The sequence below is a fragment of the Acomys russatus genome, chromosome X, assembly GCF_903995435.1.
Source record: "Acomys russatus chromosome X, mAcoRus1.1, whole genome shotgun sequence".
In the NCBI taxonomy this organism is placed as follows: domain Eukaryota; kingdom Metazoa; phylum Chordata; class Mammalia; order Rodentia; family Muridae; genus Acomys; species Acomys russatus.
The window spans coordinates 51302575-51325492 of record NC_067169.1 but is presented as its reverse complement, the minus strand read 5'-3'; the positions used below and the strand labels follow the sequence as shown (position 1 = coordinate 51325492).

The 22918-nt window shown below is 42.8% G+C and overlaps 1 protein-coding gene across 1 annotated transcript; it reads right to left on the bottom strand.

Moving 5' to 3' along the window:
- Positions 1-481: 481 nt before the first annotated feature.
- Dgat2l6 (diacylglycerol O-acyltransferase 2 like 6) lies at positions 482-21016 on the bottom strand. Its single transcript, XM_051141585.1, has 7 exons — positions 20857-21016; positions 5888-5998; positions 5473-5543; positions 4911-5115; positions 3378-3552; positions 1153-1364; positions 482-711 (listed from the first exon to the last, which is right to left on the bottom strand). Exons 1-7 carry the CDS (start codon positions 20939-20941, stop codon positions 557-559), a joined length of 1014 nt encoding a protein of 337 aa, XP_050997542.1. The 5' UTR covers positions 20942-21016; the 3' UTR covers positions 482-556.
- Between the last annotated feature and the right edge of the window lie 1902 nt (positions 21017-22918).

Below are 22918 nucleotides of genomic sequence, written 5' to 3'. Positions count from 1 at the left end.
CACTGGTTTGTTCCAGAGCTTTATTTTTGCAGGTGAAATAATGTGACTACCAGTGTAATTGAAGGAGTCTTGTCTGCTTGAATTAGGAAGCCACAGTTCAGGATCCCAATTTACCCAATCCTTAAATTGTAAGGTGAGGCCCTGGCTTTGGAGTATACAAACTAGTCCTCTTCTAAGTAAAGGCTTCTAAGCTTAAGCCTACTAACACTAACAGTGTCACTAAGGTTTGTGGGGGAAAGGGGCTCATAACTTTCATTAGGGATTTGATGGGAGTGACTTGGTTTATTGTCATAAAATAACACGGTGTGGCAGAGCCACCCCCTTCTGCTATTCAGTCCTCACTAGTCCTTTCCTGTCTCCCCTTTACCCAAAATTGTCTTGGCTACTTAGGTGGGGATTCAGTTGCTATATTTCTAACTCCTTAAGAACTTCTGGCTTAGCTGGCATCTCTTTACACCTTTAAAATTCTATGTCTTCCCCAAAATTCTTCCTTCTCTGTGGCTTCACCTGGATTTCTTATGTATTTGAGCTTTGGTTACAGTGATGTTGACTTGTGTTAGATAATTTTCAGCTCCTGGGTCTCTGGGAAGCCATATTCAACTTTGTATTGGTCAAACAGCCTGCGGATGGCGCTGGTGTATAGTTCACAGTACTTTGCCACCGTCTCCTCATCTGGATCATTGATCTTGGGGACTGGCAGGGGTTCTCCAACTATGGAGAAAGAGCAGAGACAATAGTCAGAGTCCCTATCCCCAAATCACTGCCCACACATTAGTAGGGGGCACATTCCAACAGCATTTGGGGCTATTCCACCCCCTTTATTTTTTCCCCTTGCTCCAGGTATATCCTGGCTCTCATTCTCTGCTCACTTAAGTCCCACCAATGCTCCAGAGAATAAAAGGAAGCACAGGAAACAGCTGAATGAACACATTTAAATGATGTTTCTATGGCAACAGGTCCGCTCTGTCACACCCACGAATGGTCCCAAGTGTTATCTGTTTGGTTGTCCTTTCCACCCCCTGCTTTCAGCTGCACCTTTTACAATATTCCCTTAGTGTACCCTGGCTGGGAGCCAGATTGCCTGGGGATTGATGGATGACTTCGGGCTGGAGACCAAGAACTTGAGTGGCCTAGAAAACGTAGAAAGCTCACCAACAGTGGTAATGGGTTGTTTGAAAGGCAAAAAGCCCCAGGATCCAGGAATGAAACCTCTGCCGTGGAAGGTACATAAATTTAGGCCTAGGATTTTTTTGCCAGCTTTCTGGAAGTGTTTTTGGAAGAATCTTTGCCATGTTCCTTCAGGAAAGATCGTTTGGTTGTAAACCTCATTCTCACCAAAGGAGTAAGAAGGGACAAGATATGCTCTGCAAAAAAAAAAAAAAAAAAGAAGAAGAAGGACAGCAATATGAGCTCCTCATTGAACAAACTCTTCCCCCAGCAACACCCTCTCTGAGGTGGGAAATGTCCCCAACCTCCCAACAACAGGACAAGCTTCATGTCTCATTCCTGCCGCACCACTTCCTCCAATGGAACTTAAGTGAGACTGCAGCACCTTCGTGCATGCCAGGAAGAAGGAAGCTCAGAACAGTAGTTTGATTCAGCATCCAGCGCGAGCCCCACCAACTGCGCAAGCGCACATGCCACTACTCTCTTCAAAGCCCTCCCAGAGCTCCTCACCGCAGCCCTCACTGCTTAGCATGAGCTCAGTGTCCCAGCCCTTCCTGTGGGGCCAGCTTCCCCGCTACTTAGCCATACTAAAATGTGCCAAGCCCTTTCTCATCTCTGCCCAAATGTTCGGTTCTCTCTGTCTTCTCTCTATGAGGCAAATTCCACGTTGCCTCTCAGTACTCTGTTTTAACTGCAACTCCTTAAAGATATCTTTGATCACACCCATTTCCCACGGTGGGTTTGTGATCACTCAGCTAATTCTTCCCTCGTCTTGATTTCCCACCTCCATTCCCTGCTTTATAGTCATCTCTTTACCTGTCCGGCCAATCAAAAGGGAAAATTCTGACGTTTCTCTTGGAATCCCTAAGGTCTGGTCTGGTGTGGTGCTGCACGTATCCTATCTCCCATTGACTGTGTGAGTTTTCGTTTTTGCTTGTTTATTTACTGTATTGTTTTTGAGGTGCTGGGGATTCAACACAGTCTTGCCCATGCCAGGTAAGCACTTTATCACTAAGATGAACCCCAGACCTTTACACGTTTTTAGCTGATCTAGCCAACTTGTCCAGGCCGGTCTTCCTTCTTCAGGCTCTGCAGTAGGGGAGATTGCAGGCATGTGCCACAATGCCTGGCTCTTTTCCCATTTTTGTCTGATTGGCAACTCCTACTCATATTTAAACTTTCACACAGTTCAGATGTCACCCGCCAGTGAAACCTCTGGTTTGGACCACAGTCTTTCCATAACTTGGTGCTCCCATAGCATTTTTGCATTTTTCTCCTTTATCATACTTCATTTACCCAACAAATTTCCATTGAGCTCTTTTTATGTGGCAGCACTGTTTTAGGTCATGTGGACATATTTGTGAGGACAAAGGATGGGGAAATTTTCCATACTTGTGGTGGTTACTAGCAGTAAAGGAGTAGCAATAGGGAAGATTAGTGAGGACTGAAGTCAGGGAGGTGGGAGAAGACCATATTACTCAAGATCTTTTTCTCTGTGTACCATGGGAGTCATTGAAGCATTTGGAGACATGCTACAAGTTGACTCATGGTTACCAGGATCTTTCTAGCTACAACTGGGAATAGAATCTTGGAGGTGGGGGAAGCAGGGACAAAAGGAGAAGTCCCGAGGCTTGTAATGATCCAGTAGAGAGAGAAGCTGGGTGTTTACATCATGGGGATGGTAATTGAGATGGTAAATAGCTGGATTCTACATGTATTTTGTTATGATACGCGCATAGATTTGTTATCTACGTTAGACTGTGAGTCTACAAGCACTGGGTATTATTTAGTCCTGTATTCCAGTGTCCTGTACTAAGCCTGACACATAGTATTTCATAGTTGCTGAAAACACTCTGGGGGCATCACCTGAGCACCTATTTCTGGACCACCCAGCCAGTGCCTTCATTGCCCTTTGGTGGTTCTTAGGGCCTCCCAGTGAAGGAATAAATACATAACAAAGCCAATTGTGCCCAGAGCCCCTGACTGGTGGACCTTCTTCTGCTTTTCTTTCCTCAACTTCAAGATCTAAAATTGCCCATCAAAATGTCTAGCGGTCCAAACATTCCCAAGACATAATGTGAAGGGTTAAAGGAAGTAATCAGAGTAAAGAGGGGATATGTAGAAGGTTTCCCAGAGAGAGTGCCATTGTGGTTAGAGCTTTGGAGGCCCAAGGCACTATGATAAGAGAGTCGCCAAATCTAGAAACCCACCCCGTCTTCAGTGCTAGCTTCACAAAACCTTTATGATTTTTGAGGTAGAGCACAGGAACTCCTGGGAGGCTCAAGATGGCTTCAGCAGCTCCGCCCACCACAATGACCACAGCGTTGCCTGAGCCTTTCTGGGTCAGCTTATAATTCAGGGAAAATTCACTCACTGGACATATACCTGTAAAGCCAAAGAGTCAAGTGGTGGATACAAGGAACTTGGTTCCTGAGTATGGGAAAAGACTTCCCCAAAGCTCTTCCTGCTGGAGGCAGTTACTACTGTCTGTCTTTGGTCTCATGTCTTGAGTTAACCTGAACCTGAGAAGGTATCTTTAGTGGCAGCTGTTTGCTTGCCTTGGTAGGACTCCAGGCTTCTACAGTCAGGGCTGTACTGATTTTTCCCTATCTGCTTCCTGTTCTCCCGATAAACAGTCTTTAGCTTCACCCTTTCCATTTCTACCCTCAGACTAACCAGGCTGAACATTCTGGGAAACCTCCAGGGGCATTTCCTCTGGGGGTGAACAGGCTAGTCACCATTAGTGTGCTTCCTCCATAAGAGCAAGCTGTCAAAAGAATCCATTGACTAGGATTTTGGGTGAGCAGGCAGATCAAGCAAAATTGAAATGTAGCTGAACAATGGAGTGTAAATGGCATCCTGTTGTTCAACAAAAGCCACTGATGCTTATCACTTTGGAATCCCATTTTTGCCTTGAATTCATCTTCTATTATCTACTGGGATGGCAGAATTTGCATCCAAGGTTTAGCCATCGAGAGAAGCCCTTGCTACATGTCCATACCAACCAAAGAGGAGAGCTGAAAAGCATTTTGGTATTTCCTTCAAGATAAATGCATCTCGCCTTTTAGTTTTCCTTCCTGTTTTCTGATGTCCAGAAGGATGAATATTCATCCTGAGAGAAGGAAATCTGTCACAATGCCCAGGTCTGAAGCCTGTCACTGGGAAGCTGTCCTGAATTCTGATAGATGATTATCTTTTATCTTTTGACATCTTAAGCAAGGATGAAGGGGTTCCCAGGAGATGCAAGGCATTGACCAATACTGTATGTACTAACTGGTATGAGAGACTTTACACTGTCTTTAAGGAGCCTTGGAAATTAGAGAATATGTATATATGTATGTATGTATGTATGTATGTATGTATGTATGTGTGTATGTATATCTCCAGCTGAAGGAAGCCAATTGGCATCCCAGAGAAAAACTTGATATGATTTCCCCTGCATTCATGTTTAATATATGGCTTTTACTCTCAGCTTTCCATTTCAGCTTGATTTTGCACTTAGCCTTCTGATCACCCTTTGTAAGGAATCCTGGCAACTCACGAATACCTGTAACTTCCCCTGCTGACCAATCAAAATGCCTCTCACAACTTGTGCAGAATCTGATAAGTGGGCACATACTCCTGACACTGGTTGAATGCTTTAGAAAAATAAATCAAGTTTTCTATCACAGAATGACTATTAGGGCTTATTGGGGTGGGCATCTTGAGTTGAATTTCTGAACAGGATGGTTTATTGTACTCACCCAGTGACATCACATATTCTCGCACAATTGGGATCCAGAAGATCCTTTCCAAGGTTGCTAAGGAGGGAGTTATAGAGGGGAAAATCCTGGAAAAGCCAGTGGCCTCAGTAGCAAAGTTGATGAGGGCACCAAAAGAAAAAATGCCATGGGGATGGTTGGCAATGATGTAATTGTGATTGGGAGAAAGCTCATGGGTCTTCACCAGCTGTTAGAGGAAGAATGAAGGAGACTGATCAGGAAAAAGGAAGAAAAGATGTGAAAACTTAGAGCCCAACACATAGCTTCCATATCCATGCTCATTAAGATGTTATTGTCATAGAGAGTCCAAGGGATCATGGTGCTAGGAGATGCTGGCCTGGGTTTGCCACTGTAGAAAAGGTATTGTTCATCTGTCTCCCCACTTGCACATCTATTTTGGGTTTCTGTTTACATTATTCTTTTAGATATTCACCTTCATTGTTGCCCATCAGAGCCCTTGAAAACATGGATCTCAGTAGACAGCGGGAGTTAAAAAAATAAGGGCATCCAGAAGAAAGATGGGCATGCAGAGGAAAGGTGTTACCTTTATTGGGAAGTAGCTTTGGAAATACTTCCAGAGGGTCCAGTTTCGTATCCAAGCTGAACGCCTACCATCTGTGGATAGAGGAAAAAAAAGAAGGGCTAGTGGGCCATTGCCAGCCCTTATACCTCTCCCAGAGGAGAAAGTTTGGCCTAATGCGCCTCAAGCTTTAGAAGCTGCCTCCCTCTTACATCTCAGATGTCAAGTCCAATAGCCAAACAGAACCAGAAAGGTGACAGGGAGACAGGCTGAGGATGGAGGTACCTACTCAAAGATTTCAGTCTCTTAAGGCTTCATGGGCAGCCAGTCAGAGACCTCTGTTCCCCTCTTCTCATCTCTTCACCCGCCTCCCTCTTCTGTGTTCCCATGACTCTACCCTTAGCACAGATGGACTCACAATTCAGCTCACATCTCTTACCTTGACTGTGGGTTTTCCAATCATAGGCAAGCCAGGCTAAGCAGAGCACAGACAAGGGCCATAGGCTACTGAACATCAGGGAATAGGGTATACCCAAGATGGGAATACATCCTGAGGAGACACAACCCACACATGCCCTTCAGTTACTCTCCAGGCTTGATACACCTCTCACAACTTCATCCCACCTCTACACTAAGGAAGCAGGCAAGGCTTATATGGGGACCTTCTTTTCTTTTCCCCTCAGCCATTGCCTAGCTCTTACTCTGGCTCAGGCTTCTGTCTGGGTCCTCCTGAAGTCTGAGATCTTGCTCAAGGAAACTGCAGAACCACAAAGTTCTCAGAGCAGGCCTTCATCCAGGGTCAAAGGGCAAAGAACAACTTGGCAAAAGGGAAAGAGAAGCACACTGGGCTGGTGGTGTATTATCCTCAGTCTGGTGGTTCAGAAAGTCCTTATAGATGGTTGGTTTTCCTTACTTTGTTGGCCTGATAAACCCATATATTCTGAGGGTAGGAGCATATCTGCAGTGTCCACACTGAGGTTGAGAAGAAAATGTAAATTAGAAACTGCTTCACTGTGTCTTATTTTGTCCCTTCAAAGGGTTGCAAAATGTTCAGAATGGGAAAAATGTGACTCTGCTAGCAAAGAGACATGGCAGGCTACCAGATGGAAGCATGTTATGTCTTACAGCAGTGGGAAATTATTTACGAATTCATTTCTCCTGTGATGGAATCCAGGGCTTGTTCATGCTAGACTGAGATATATCCTCAGTAATGGGTTCCATTTTTAATCAGCATGTAGTCTTCGGACACTTGCTCTGAGCACCTCCAGAGTGCAGCACACAGAGGCTTTTATGTTGTCAAAACATCAACACAGGTTAGGCTTAGTGACACACACCTTTAATCCCAGCACTTGGGAGGCAGAGACAGGTGGATGTCTGTGAATTCGAGACCAGTCTGGTCTACAAAGTGAGTCCAGGACAGCCAGAGCAACATAGTGAGACTCTGTCTTGAAAAAAAAAAATCAGTCAATCAATTGATCAATCAATCAATCAATAAATCATTCAATCAAACAAGCAAAAACAGACACCGACCCAGCAAAGGTCTTTTTGAGATGGCATTTTGGGGCTACTCAATCCAGTGCTGAGCACCCAGTATGAAGGGGAGAGAGTTTTTATTTTTTCCAGTGTTTCCATCAGCAAGTGCTGCTGTGGCCCTGGGAACAACCTTTCCCCAGGTCTTTGAATATCACCTGGTGCAGATTTTCTAAGTGTCTCTGACTCCTGCAGCAATCTGCTGTTAGTCTCACAGCGAGTAGGGTGATCCCCAGATCATGCCAATCCTGTTGATATAGACTCTAAACTTCCTCTACAGCTTTGTGAAGTTCACTATTTTACGTTGCTGTTTAGGCTACAAATACCAGGATGCCGCACACCTCTTCTGATAGTTATTCTGTAGCTTTTTCCAGTCTCCAGTCTTCTTATAGACGCTGGCAGACCATACCTGTATGTCAACACTGTTTTCTGACCACAAGATGGGATGTAAAGAAGTAGCAGGGCTGGTGTGGTGGGGCGCACCAGGGATGTTAGCAACTGGGAGGTAGAAGTAGGAGAATCAGGAGTTTCAGGACATCTTTGGATACATCATAAATTTAAGATCAGCCTGGGCTACATGAGACTCTATCTTGCTGGGCGTGGTGGCATACACCTTTGATCCCAGCACTTGGGAGGCAGAGGCAGGCAGATCGCTGTGAGTTCGAGGCCAGCCTGGTCTACAAAGTGAGTCCAGGACAGGCAAGGCTACACAGAGAAACCCTGTCTCGGAAAACAGAGAGAGAGAGAGAGAGAGAGGAGAGAGAGAGAGAGAGAGAGAGAGAGAGAGAGAGAGAGAGAGAGAGAGAGAGAGAGAGAGAGAGAGAGAGAGAGAGAGAGAGAGAGACTCTATCTCAAGGGGCAAGAGAGTGAAAGCTAGAGAGTGAGAAAGCAGGAGAGCGCCCATGGTTCCGGCATCTTTTGCTTGCGTTCCAATGAGGCATTTTTGGAGGAGATTTTCAAGGAAGGCTCTTAAATATGTATTCTCCTAATTCAGTCCACACACTGAGGGTGGCCAAGCCACTGAAATAGATATGCTGTGGTTGCTCATCCTCATCCTAATTTTTGTTTCCTAGTAGGCTATGATACTCACCAGCTTTCTATCTGTTCATTCATTTGCCTTCTGTGTACTTTTTTGTGCTGGTGGGATTGAACCTAGGATCCTGGAAATGCTAGGCAAGCATCCTACCCCTGAGCTATATCCAAGACCCTTAGTATTTATGTATGTATGTATTTACTTATTTATTTATTATTTTCTAGGCACTTCTTGCTAAGTTACTCAGGCTGGTCTAGAATGTGTCCTGAAGCCTAGGTAATTCTTGATCCTTCCACCTCAGCCTCCTGGGTAGCTAGCCTTACAGGCATGTACCACCATACTTGGCCACTGTGTATTATCTGGAATCAAGTGTCTGTCCAAATCTTTTGTCCATTTCCCTTTCTTTCATTGTTGTCATAGAGACAGGGTCTCATGAAGCCCAGACCACTCTCAAACTGGCTATGTATCCAAGGATAACTCTAAATTTTATATTTTCCTGTCTCCATCACCAAAGCACAAGATTACAAGGACTTGCCAGTTTGTCCACTCTTTTGTTCACTTCCAATTGGTTTGTGTATTTTCTTATTATGGATTTCTGGGCATTTTAAAACATTTTACACACAAGTACCTTGTCTATGGTTGATTTTACAAGTATTTCCTTTCAGTCAGTGCTTTCTTATTGACAAGGGATTTCCTAACATAAAACCTTTTTATTTTTGTGAAGTGTAATTTACCAGACATTTTTCCCTTTACAGATTCTGTTTACAGTACTTCTTAAAAATTAGATATATACATTTCTTAAAAATTACATATACATTAAAATATATTTCTTAAAATTTTCTTTAAAAGATACACATGAGGACAACTTTCAGGAGTTCTCTACCATTGGGGCACACTCCAGCTCTGTTTGTTTCAATTTTAAAATGAAACTTCTTTAAGTTGCCCAGGCTAGCCTAGAACTCATCCCGTAGCCTAAGCAAGGTTTGAACTTGTGATCCTTCTGCCTCAGCCTCCAGAATGGATGGGATTGTATTCCTGCACCATCAGACCCAGGTCTCCCATGTTTTCGAATGAAAATTGGTAACTTTCTGTTTCACGTTAGATCTATGACCCATTCCAAGTTGTTTTTCCCACATGTACACTGTGGCACATGCTTATCTACACACACGCACACACACACACACACACCTAAGTTAAAATGTCATAAAATTAATTTAAAAAGATGGTGATTGTATATCACTATTCTGTAAAATGTCCTACCTTCTTGATTTCTTCCATGTTTATATTTTAGTAGACAAAAGCTTTTATAGCTGGGCATGGTGTCATTCATCTTCAATTTCAGAACTTGAGAGGGAGAGGCAGGAGGATTTCAGGGAGTTGGAGGCTAGTCTGGTCTATAGAGTGAGTTCCAGGACAGCCAGGGCTGTAGAGATGGACCCTATCTCAATAAACAAGCAAACGATCAAACCAACCGAACTTTTCTAAAAATCTGAATTCTGTTCCCCTCATCTTTAGCAGGGATTGAAACTGGGGCCTCACATATGCTGGCATCTACCACTGAGCTATGCCCCCAGGCTGATAGTCTGAACCTTCTAATGATGGCTCATCTCCTGCTAAGAGCTGAGCACCCCCTCCGGCTATTAAAAACAAGGAAATCAACCAGGCATGGTGGTGCAAGCCTTTAATCCCAGCAGGCGGATCGCTGTGAGTTTGAGGCTAGCCTGGTCTACAAAGTGAGTCCAAGACAGCCAAGGCTACACAGAGAAACCCTGTCTCAACAAAACAAAACAAAACAAAACAACAAAAACAAACAAACAAAAAACAAGGAAATCCCAAAATTTTCAGACAAATGGATGGAACTAGAAATGATCATACTGAGTGAGTTAACCCAGAAGCAGAAAGACTCACATAGTATATACTCACTTATAATTGGACACTAGCCCAAAATGGATGTCCCCTGAAAGGCTTCACTTACTAGGAGATTGGGATAGATGTGGGACTTCCTATTGGGACTCTAGGTGAGAGAGGTATGGGAGAATGGGGAAATAGAAGAATCCAGAGAGTCCTAGAAACCTATAAGAAAACCCTATGATGGGCAGATCTGGGCCCAGGGGTGTCTGCTCAACCTACTGCACCGGTCAAGGAAAATACGTACAGTAAACATTGAACCCCTACTCAGATCTAGCCAATGGGCAGGACATTCTCCACAGTTGTGTGGAGAGTGGGGACTGACTCTTACATGAACTCTGGTGCTCCATATTTGACCAGTTCCCCTTGGTGGGGAAACCTGGTGGCACTCAAGAGAAAAGATAAGCAGGCTACCAGGGTGAAACTTGACAGGCAGTGACCATATGGTGAGCAAGGAGGTTCCCCTCGGTCTTAGACCTAGTGGAGGGGAATAGGGTGAAAGGGGGAAGGAGGGAGGAACGGGAAGATACAAGTGAGGGGAAAACAATTGAGTAGTAATCTGAATAAATTAATTAAATAAAAGATGTGATTTACAGCTACCTTTCAGCTCATTCCAACACACAACCAAAACAAAGTCTGCACAAAACAGGCAGAGGCAAGATTTTTCCATCTTCTCACTCTGTAATACTATGGTGGTATCAATCAAATTTCTTTTGATATGGAACTTTTGGTAGCCTCTGATGGGCATGACCACTGCTAGTTTCCCCACCTCAGCCAAATCTGGAGCCGTAGGCCCTGACTTGCATGTTCTTCACATCAAGAAAGTCATGTCCAAGCAGCAGTTGCTACCCTGCAACCATGGTGTGAGCCAGCAGCAGCTGTCCTGCAGCACCCAAATATGCTGCATAGAATCCAGGTGCAGGTAGGTCAACCCTGTTAGTAGTATGAGGGCACATATGAGTTCTGGGTTAACAACCTCTCTGGTTTGGGGCAGACAGGGAAGCAGGCCCTGCCTGGGCTACTGCTATGGTATGGAAAGCCTCTTGCAAGGCTTCACAATATCTCTTATTTCCAACCATATTTTGATGGAAAGGTTAGAATTTTCTGTAGACAAGATCATGTCATCTACTAATAGATAATTCCACTTTCTTTTCAATTTAGAGGTTTAAAAATTTTTTTTTTCTTTTCCTTTCTTAGCCATAGCTAAGAATTCTAGTACTCTATTGAATAGAAATGATGAGTAGAAAAATAATCATCTTATTGTTCATCGAGTATGAGTGTAGCTGTGGGCTTTTTATATGTGGCCTTCTGGATGCTGAGATATGTTCCTTCTATATCTAATTTGGTGAGAAATTTTACCTTTAATAAGTATTGAATTTTGTCAAAGTCTGGTTTCTGTATTTATTGTGACAGCCATGTGATTTTTATTCTTCTTTGAGTTAATGTTGAGGCTAGCGTTTACTGACTCTAACATGCTGAAATTGTACATATTCACATCCCAGGGATAAACTTCACTTGATCATGGTGAATATTTTTTATGTGCTGTTGGCTTTGCTTGTTTCCATGGTCATCTGGGATATGGGCTTTTACTTTCCTTGTAGTATTCTTGCCTGAGTCAGCTATCAGAGTGATGATGACTTTGTAAAATCAGTTGGACATCTTCTTCTCTTGTAGCTTTTTGAGAAGAGTCTAAGAAATGTTAAGCCGATGGTGGCGGCACATGCCTTTAGTCTCAGCACTTGGGAGAAAGAGGCAGATGGATCTCTGTGAGTTCAAGGCCAGTCTGATCTACAGAGTGAGTTTCAGGAGAGCCAGGGCTACACAGAGAAACCCTCTCTCAAAAAGCCATTTCTAGCACAGCCAGGGCTGCACAGAGAAACCCTGCCTCAGAAAAATAAATCATGCCTTCCCTTGCGTTGGTTCCTGATTTCTACCAGTTTTAATATCATTCAAATGATTCTGTTCCCCACTTTCAGGCTACCATCTGGTCAAAGCCATCATGATCTCTTTAGGTGAGTACGAGTGTCTTTGTAATCAACTTCTTGCTCTCATTTGGATGTGGGTGAAACCAGTACAATGTAGTTAAATCTGGTTCTGTCACTGAGCAGCGCGTAACAGGAACATGTGCCCAAAAGGCATGCCTGTGGCTTTTTGAGTAATTATTGGCACTCGCTCACGTCTTTATAAATATAGAAAACAAAATGAATTTATGACCTGGGCATCGTGGTGTATGCTTGTAATTGCAGCACTGGCGAGTCAGAGTATATGTATGTGTTAGGGAAGTGGCCATTAGGAAGAGAGTCCAGGCTCCTAAGTTTTGTCTAAAGGGCTCTTTGTGATCTAGTCCCTGGCTTGTTTATTGCACTCTGTTTTAGACCCTTCAGCTTAGTCTGATATTGAACTTCTGGGTTTCTGCAAATGTTGCTTTCTTTCCCTGGCAGGCTGTTTCCTCAGCTGTTTGCCCAGCTAGCTCCTAATCATTTTTCAGACCTCAGGATAAACGGCATAAGTTCAATCATTTGAGGCTACCTTTGAAAGGTCACATCTCCCTAAATAAACCTTTCCACTCATCTTCCAGCTTCCGTCTCCATTGCTACCGTTCTGATCTACGAGCTGATTTCTTCCACTGTGGCTTTTTGACTGTCTTCAGCTGTTGCTGTCTCCCTGCCAGTCATTTCTGAAGCCGTTCCTCAACATTTTGAATTGTACTTTTCCACACTTGCCTTTTACAAAAACCATCAGTACTTTCCCAGCAAATTAAGCCTCAACAGATTTACCCAGCTCTCTCCTGACTAGACCCAAGTATTTCCTAGCACTGTCTCATAATATCCACCTACACACCTCCAAGGCCGTTTCTTAGTGTTTTTCAAAGTGTAGGCCTCTCGCCACTTGTAGGGGCACCAGATGATATGAGGTGGCGTATGCATGGAATGGTGTTTTGAACACATAATGACTCAAAATGATTTCAGGGTAGTGTTATAAAGATTTCACTTAAAGCAAATTATTTAGACTACAGAAATTGTCCACTTAATAAAAGGATTATGTTAAGTAGTGTAGATGATGGTATCCAGAGCTGTGGAGAGAACCCGAAAGCTAAAGCAGAGGAAGCAGGTACCCAACCACCTCGATCCATTTCTCACTCAGCCTGCAACTTATCATATCATTCCATGTTTATATGCAGTCAGCCATTCTGTTCTTTTGTTTTGATTACCTTTCCCCAACTTTCTGCCTACCAAATGTCTTTCATCCTTCAAGGCTTACGTTAAAAGAGACTTCCTAGATGATATCTTTGATAATTCCCCAGGAAGGATTAAGTTTCTTTATTCTGTACATTTGCGACACAATACTTGTGCCTTTGTTACTGTTTTATCATATTTTCTTGTGTAATTAGTACTATGTCTATCTGGCTCTCATTCCATTAGACAGCTATTGCCAAACATGAAGTGATGGCTTATGATAAACTATTGCTACATAGAGCTGTACTCTATCAACTGGATTTCCAAATTCTGCAAGTAGTAGGTGAAAGTTAACAGAATGAGAAAACACCAGCAACCTTATTCTCAACAAGGAAAAGTCTTCTATGGGTTTCTTGTGCATGTCAGGCTGTGGAGACCAGCTGTTTGCAGTTTTAGCTGCAAAGCCTTCTGAGTGGAAAATTTAGTTTCAGAGCTATGGCCAAAGTCTGAGTGTTGGCGATTGGCTCAATGCTTTCAGAAATCCAAGAGTATAGCTGGATTATCCAAAAGGATTTTCTGTGCTTCTTTAGATTCTTTATTGGAACGAAATCAATGATAAATACTACTAGTTAGAGTAGAAGTGAATCAAATACTTGAACAAGCATCGACTGAGCCCACATCTGTGCCAAAAGTCAGGAGGAGATTGCCGAGTATAGGAAGAGCAAGATGAAGGGATTAAATCTGGAAGTGGAAATAAGCATGATCTGAGATGGGGATTGCCGAACAGTGATGATGAAACAGTGCTATTTGACATCCGCTGAGCATTATCTCATTTTATCTTCTCACTGCCTTGGGAGGTAATAACTTATTATCTTATTATAGTAATAACTTATTATCCTCACTTTCCATTTGAAGGAAAGAACGCTGTGAGAAGACACATCTTTACGCCAAGACTTGAGAAAAAAGATTACATTTGTTGGGTCTCTATTAAGTGTCTGACACTTAGTATGTGACAAGAGCTATTTCAAGTACTTCTTTCCCTGTGTTAACGCATATCGATACACACAGAAAACAAAGCTCCTTCCTTCCAGAACCTCTCAGCCTTGTTCACCTCCCGAGATGAACTTCAGTTGGTAGAGGAAGCAAGCAAGGAAAAGCTTTAGGAAAGTCTTGGAAACAAGAATGTCTAAGGTCTTTCCTGCTGAAGTACATGAAGGGACCATAAAATGAGTTGGTTCTGGGAAGAAACCTCCAGAGATGAGCCCTATTGCTAGAGGGCATAAGTCAGGAAAAGGTACCAAGCAGAGGAATGGTAAGGATCCCATTCATTTCAGGAAGAGTTTGGGAGTGGCTATGAGAACAGGAGAAACTGTAGGCAGGGAGTTGTGTGACAGGGGATCCACGATTCATATGACTGGGACTGGAAATCTGAACAAGGTGATGGTTTCTCCAGCCAATTTGCAAGCTGCTACGGAAGTCAAGTATGATGATACATGTCTGTTATCCCAGCGCTTGGGAAACTGGTCTTTAGAGTGAGCTCCTGCCTCAAAATAAAACACAAGGGCTGGAGAGATGGCTCAGAAGTTAAGAGCACTGGCTGTTCTTCAAAAGGTCCTGAGTTCAATTCCCAGCAACCACATGGTGGCTCACGACCATCTATAAGGAGATCGGATACCCACTTCTTGCCTGCAGGCATAGATGCATATAGAGCACTCATATACATAAAATGAACTGATAAGTCTTTTAAAAGTTAAAAACACACACACACACACACACACACACACACACACACACACACACAAAAGGAAAGGAAAGGAGGAAAAGATGCCATGGAAATTGAGAGTTTTCAGCCCAATGGAGTTAATTGGATGTAGGAATGCTTAGGGCATTCTGTAGAATGTGGACCTACAGGGATGCATTGAATATGCTCAGTTTGGTCTCAGTGCCTATGTTTGAAGCACTTGCCATGCCTCTGTGCATTAAATGGCAAGGCTTACATAGTCTTAAGAGGCAGTGCTGTGATCTGAAGGTATGCCTGAAAGTTCATGTGTTGGAATCTAGATCAATGTAAAGGTTCTAAGAGATGAATTCTTTAAGCTAGATTAACGTTATTTCTGGAACAGGCTCCTTATAAAGATGAGTTTTGCTTTCTCTTGCTCCTCTCTTTCTTGTATACTCACTCACTCTTCCAATTTCTACCAGGGAATGACACAAAATAGCCCATTCCTGATGATGGCACCTTTATATTGGGTGTCCCAGGCTCCAGTATCCTAGACAAAATACTGTTATGCATGAGTTGCTCACATTGTGGTAATTTGCTATAGCAACATAAAATAAAGACAAATGGAACAATGGAGCTCCAAATGATGTCAGTTTCTATAATGAAAGAAAACTTAACATGGATTGAGTATTATCTCAATTTGTTCATTTGTAAAATAGCCACTGTTTCTATGGTGAATGGGACTGCCCGACTTGCTCAAGGTCACATAGAAAATGACAGTCTTCCATGTACAGGATCTTGTAGCAAGTAAGTGGCAGAACTGAACTCTCTGACACCAAATACTATGTCTTTTTTGTGGTATCAAAAACTAGAAGAAGGCAAGCATCCACACCAAAAAGATGACTAGAGGAGGAAGAAAACATAGTTAATGGTTTCTATTGAGGAAGGTGAACTCTAGGAAGAGATATATTTAAAGTCAAATGTGCTTCTATGACAAACAAAAGACTCAGTTCTTATTTTCGTGGAGCTTATTAGTTAGAAGGGGAAACTGGGGTCTGCACCCAGTAAAAGCCTTGAATGTAGCAATTGAATGAATAAAGGGTAATAGGTTCTGGTTAAATACTACATACCTTAATAACTTACTTTTTATAATAATATCTTTGTTTTGAGACAGGGTTCTGCTATACAGTCCTGACTGGAACTCACAATGTAACCCAGGCTAAACTCAAAATCATGGCTCAACAACTGTCCAAATGCTGGGATTACAGGCTTGAGATGCCATGCCTAGATAGATCATAACCTTTTGGAACATATTGATCCTGACGCCATGCCTTTCAACTTCAATGCTCTCCAGAAAACCATAATGGGAAAGGGGGTTTCCCTACTCCTTGTTTGAAAGTTAATTCAACTTCTATAACTAAAATAGAACATTGTGGGGTTTTTAAAGATATAAAAGATGCTATCCTGCTTATTATTGAAAAATGCCCCAGATCTTCTGAAGTGACACAGTGTAGAAAGCATTACAGGGAAGATATGGGTCAAGTAATTTTCATAAAGAAAAGGTGTCCATTGACAGTCCAGGAAGAACATTTATCATCCAGTCAAGGAACTAGGCAAAGCAGAAGCAGAGGGGTATTCTGCAAACCCATGAGTGGATTGCATTGAATACAAACTTCAAAGCGGGGCATGGTGGCACACACCTTTAGTCCCAGCCCTCAGGAGGCAGAGGCAGGTGGATCTCTGTGAGTTCAACGCCAGCCTGGTCTACAAAGTGAGTCCAGGACAGCCAGGCCTCTTACATAGAGAAACCCTGTCTCGAAAAACAAAAAGCAAAACAAAACAACCAAATTTCATACAGGGAGATGAGTTAATGCAGGGTCAAAGTCAGAGAGTAGAAATGGTCAAGGCTGACAAGGTTACTAAACTTTTACATCATCAAGCGAACCATAGGAAAACATTATATTTGTGCAGAGAAGAGATAGGATTAGGTTTTTTTTTTTTTTTTTTTTTTTACTGGGCCTGGAAGTAGGGATCTAGTTCAGTGTGGACATGAGGCCTTGAGTTTGACTCATTCCCAGACTGGGAATGGTAGTGGTGGAGGAGAAGCCCTGTAGAAGCATGCAGCAGAATAGATTGAAGAGGGTAGAGACTAGAAATTAGAGGGTCAGAACTGTTTTCCATAGCTCTGAGAGATGGCCATGCCAAGCCCAGGAGAGACACAGAGAGAGCAAGGCTCAGAAGGCCGCCACAGCTACCATCTTCCCTAGTTCATCTTCTCATCTGTTTTTCTTACTCCCTCCATCCTACTTATCCCTCTGGCTTTTTGTCCCATTTTCTCCTGTCTTCTCTACTTCTTCCACGTAACATACAGCAGCAGTTGATAACTGGCTACGATTCAGGATATCATTCAGAAAGAATCACCGAGGAGGCTCAGAGCATGGCAGAAGGAATAAAGGAAAGAGAAAGATGAGGAAGGAATGGAGATGCTTCCATGCAGAGCATTTCCTGTGGGCACAGCTAAGGGGATTAGGATACTAAGCCTCATAAGATTCCTAAAATTGGCCAAAGCCACACAGTGAACTATAACCTCACTCTGATGTGCTCCAGGACTTGTGACCTGAGCACATCATTCTAGTCTGCCTCCCTTTCCAGCCTCCTCAACCTGCTACAAGATTTTCTTTACCTGGCACCTTCATATTTCTTCCTCATGGCTCTTTCACTTACTACAGCCCACATTACTTGTGTCTCTGCCAAGCCATGGTACATGGAATGTGTTCAGTGGTTGAATAGTTTGTTTCTGTTAGTTAATAGCAAAGAGCCTATTATTAGCTCAGCAAAGGCAGCTCAAGGTCTTATAATGGATTTTTTCTTTAACTATTGATGAATAGAATTGAATATATTTGGCAACTCTGTGGCCATTATACTCTACTAGATGATTGCTCTAGTAATCTGCAAGACCTAAGATTCTTGAAATTCTTAGCATAATCACTAAAGAACAGAAACAGAATGTTATAAAAATGGAATGATAATTAGTATAAAAAAAGTTAAAACAGAGGGCCAAGAAACACTTGAAGATATGCTCAGTACCATTAGCCATTAAGAAAATGAAAATGAAGGCCATGGTGAAGTTTCATTTCACACCTATTAACATGGTAGAAAAAAATCAGAGGCTAAGAGAATTGGTGATGATACAAAGAAATCCAAACCCTTGTGCACTGTTGTGAGAAACACAAAATGGTGTGGCCACTGTGAAAATCAGGTCAGCAGTTCTTTAAAATGTTACAAAATCCAATTGTCACACAGCCCATAAATTCCTCTTTTTTTTCTTAATATCCTAAAGATTAGAAATCAGGGTTTCAAAGGTGTTGTTAAACACTCATGCTTAAAATAGCATTATTTCTAATAGCCAAGAGGGAGAAGGGCTCATTAATAGACGAATGAATACACAATTAGAGTATCCATAAAAGTGATATTTGATTTTAAAAGGAGGGAAATTCTGACACATGCTACCAGATGAATAAACTTTCATGATTTTATGCCATAACACTAAGCTAGTGACAAAAGTGACTATGACATGAATAAGAAAGTTCATACGAATAGAAATTACAAGGGAGGGTTCCAGAACTTGGGGGAGTAGAACTTAGGAATTCAGGGTTTGATGGGTGCAGAGTTTCAGTTTAAGAAGATGAAAAATTCTGAACACGGCTTAGAACACTATAGGATATAGTGTGCAACTGAACTGATGCTTAAAACATGGAATTTTGTTCTCTCTATAAAAAAACATTAACAACGAAGATGAAATAAATAAAAATTATCTTTTATGTGTCTTCACTGGTGACACAATGGTGCCATCATGTGTCCCTAGCATTCTGGCTCCACTCCTTCAACTCTTTCAGGGTAGCTCACTGGCTACCTCTCCTAGTGGAGAGGAGGATGCTGCCTCTTTCCTTCTTGATCCCTTACATATGGCGCCACCTGATAGACCCTCTACAGTAAGTCCTGCTGGGAGACAGTGTCCTTTGAAAGGGAAATAATGAATAAAGAAAAAGAAAGCCGGAAAATCGTCTTCTGGGAGCAAAGTAAAACCATTGTACTGAAAATAGCTGTGTGTTCAAGTGCCCTAGCAATGAGTCCTCATGCCTGAAAGTGCCCACTTACATACCTCTCCCTCTTCCTTCTTTCATGGTTCTGGGGTTGAAGTTGGTGCCTGCAGCTGCTTGGCTTTTGCCTCCTTTCCCTACTCTTTTAGCCCTCTCTTTCCTCACCCTTTCTGGGATCCAAGCTTAAAATGGTGGCTGTCAACCCAACACCATGTCTTGTTTGACCTTCCTCTGCCCCTTATTTTTCTACTGGAGGGGGCTTTTTGAGGAAGTTAAAAGGAAAACAGAAACTATGAAGAAATAAAAACAAACATTTCATTGAAAAATAACTTTTTTGTCCTTTTCCCCTCCCTCCCTCCCTCCCTCCCTCCCTCCCTCCCTCCCTCCCTCCCTCCCTTCTTTATTGTTGAGAAAGGATCTTATTTTATAGAGTAGGTTGGCCTGGAACTCAGTAGTCACTGTGTAGCTCAGGCTAGCCTTGAACTCAAGCACTCCTTCTCCCTAGGCCTCTTGAGTGATGGAATTATAGGTATGAACTACTAGGCCTGCCCAACTTTAACTTTCTTTTATTTAAAAAACATTTCTCTATTATCATCATTATTATTTGTGGATGTAGGTGATGCCTGATGAGTGGGGCACATGTGCCATGTTGTATGTGTAGAGGTCAGAAGACAACTTGGAGTCAGTTATTGTCTTCAACTGTGGGCTATGGGGATTGAAGTCAGTCTTGTTCAGTAAGAGCTTTTACCTGCTGAAAAAAAAAATCTCACCAGATTTAAATTCCTTTTCTTGACACAGCTGAAGTTAAACAGATGATGAACTCAGCATGGCTGGATTTTAATGAAGCTTAGAAAGTCTGCATCTTCTGGGGTCTATGGATCCCCTCTGGCAGTCTTATGAAGTGTACGAACCTCTTCTTTGAATAATATTTTAAGTGCATCAATAAAATTCTCGACATACAAAGGCAGGCCCCCATGTTAAACCACAGCCGTCACGTTACTCACAATGTAATACAGTGGCATACATGTTTCTTGCTCTACTCATTAAAGAACCAGCTTTAACAGTACTTCTCATGACTACTGGAATTTTGAAGTCATCTCATCATCAGTATAAGCAAAAATTTGAGATGCCTTTAACAAACAACTCCTTGAATGAAATACAAATCTCTTCCACGTCTGTTACTGACAAAACCACAGGTGTTGCTACACACCTAAGCTCATCGCCTACACTCACCCTTGAAGGAACAAGTACATTTCAACTAGAGGTGAATGACAGTAAAGCCATATTTTCCACTAAAATTGAAAGACTTAATCCTTCGTCTACGATCCTCTGGTTAAGAATCTCCACTCTAACAAGTCATATAGTCTGCCGTACACCCCCTATTTCCTACCTATCTTATTCAAGATGGTATCAGTTGTCGCCACCCAGTTTCTAAGCTTGTCTTTCTAGTTGACTTCACAGAAAGCCTTGACTTCTGGGAGCCCATTAGCCCAACACTGGTCACAGCCTTGACTTCTGGGAGCCCATTAGCCCAGCACTGGTCACAGCCTTGACTTCTGGGAGCCCATTAGCCCAACACTGGTCACAGAGTCTGCTGAACAACAGCTAGCTTTTCCTGAAAATTCTAAGGTCACTCACACAGCCCTCAGACTTTACAGAATTCTTCAACATCATTCTTATAGTTTGGAAATCACTCTAGATCTTTCTAGCAACCTATCAAGCAATCACCACTCTGGCCCATTCTTAAACATATTCTTTTCAGATAATTTGTAGAGGACAACTCCTGAGACTGGGATAATATCTAAATTAGAGCAGTTATAGCCTCACTCCTGGCCTCTGGACCTCCCCAGGCCATCTCTGGAGGGGTGGAGGGACCCAAGCAGGTGCTGGCACCACAGCCTTCCTTCTGGATATGTTCCCTGGCCCTTGAGATTTACTCACCTAAAATTACATAGACTGGAATCCACTGTCCTATGGAGAGTAATTGGAGGACTTCCTGCAGATCCAGTTGGGAGAAAAAGGCCATAGTCTCAGTGCTTCTCTGCCTTGGCAAAAAGCTCAACCAGAAGCTCTAAGCCACTTAGATGGAGCTGATGTCAAGTTCTTTGTTTTTATCTCTTATTACCAGGGCCTAGGGCTGGTTACTTGCTGAGCTTGACCAAACCTTTCCTCCAGTTTTTCTGCCCCGCCCCAACTTCCTACACACATAAGGTTGCACATTAGACTAATATGTGTCCTTTTTGTACACGTACTACTAATTATGATGAAGAAGCAGTGGCCTTGGGTAGCTTTGGCTATTGGGTAGTCTCTGACTAATTAGTACAAGAGAAAAGAATGGTTTTGTCCACCTTGCCTAGAAGCTCTGCAAAGCAGCTTGCTGCTAATAGCACCTGCTTTAGAAACAGATCACATTTGCTTCTGCTCCAGTGGCCACTCTGGCTTCTTCAGCTGCTAGCCACCAGCCCAATAGAGCTGGTTTTCCGGATGCATATCTGGACTTTTCCGAGTCCTCTTTGTGCCTCTCTTTCCAGGGGTTCTGAATCAGTAGCCAGACACCATATGGCAAAGCAGGAAAAACCCTGCTCAAAGCTCCAGTTCCTCCACATTCTCCCCTCCCCTCCATGACTATTCCCCTTTGAAATAAATCTATTTCTCCCATACTGTTTGAAAATTGATGTTGAAAGGCAGTATAGTGAGTAGGATCATGGAGTTCATAGCGAGACAACAGGAGATCAGATCTGAGTCCTGACATGCCTTGGTTTACCCATCTGTAAAATGGGGACAATGAGAAAGCCTGCTTCAGTCTTGAGGATTAAATGAGTGAATGATTATGGCTTGATCAGCGCAAGGCTGGGTGTATATAGTAGATAATGTAGAACTGTTTCCTGCTATTATCACTCCTTTCATTTGTTTAAGGATATTGACCATCGATTTGTTTCAGGTTAAGGATCATGCTTCTGTCTACAAGCCATTGCAAAATTCAAAAATCATACCAGGGTCCAGATCTCAGAATGTATTTGTTTCCTGTCATTATCTACTGAATGATACCATTTGCAAGTCACTCTTGCTGTGTACTGAGAGTTCAGTGGGAAAGGAGACAGACAATTTCTGATGTCAATAAGCTTAGGGCCTAACACAGAAGATAGACACTTTTTTCCCCCAGTTTTTTGAGACAGGGTTTCTCTGTGTAGCCCTGGCTGTTCTGGACTCACTTTGTAAGTCCTGGCTGGTCTTGAACTCACAGAGATCTGCCTTCCTTCCTGAGTGCTGGGATCACAGGCATGCGCCACCATACCTGGCAGAGATAGACATTTGTTTTTAAAAGTACCTATACACTTGAATCAGAAAAGGTCAGTATCCCCTGCATATGGCCTGGAAAACAGAAGACAGTCAAACCATTTGGTAGAGTGTAACTAAAAGTGTACCTGTAAAAATCAAACCACAAATATTAGCAAGCGTCCTCCAAGTGAGAAAATGCTCACCACCTAGGCGAGCAAGTAGAGCTAATGTGACCCTTTTTAAAAAAATTAATTTATTCTTGTTACATCTCAATGTTTATCCCATCCCTTGTATCCTCCCATTCTTCCCTCCCTCCCATTTTCCCATTATTCCCCTCCCCTATGACTGTTCCTGAGGGGGATTACCTCCCCCTGTATATGCTCATAGGGTATCAAGTCTCTACCCAGATCTAGCCAATGGTCAGAACATTCTCCACAGTGGAGTGGAGAGTGGGATATGACTTTCTCATGTACTCTGGTGCCTCACATTTGACCATGTCCCCTGGAGGGGGAGACCTGGTGGCACTCAGAGGAAGGACAGCAGGTTGCCAAGGAGAGACTTGATGCCCTATGAGCATGTGACCCCTCTTATCTTGAGGATTAAATGAGTGAACGAGCTTAGAGAAGCCTTCCGATAAGCTGGGGAGTACTTTCATTTTCAAATGTACCCCATCCCCAGATACGCAAGTCCTTTATTTTTTTTTCTTCCTCCTGAGCTAACTGGG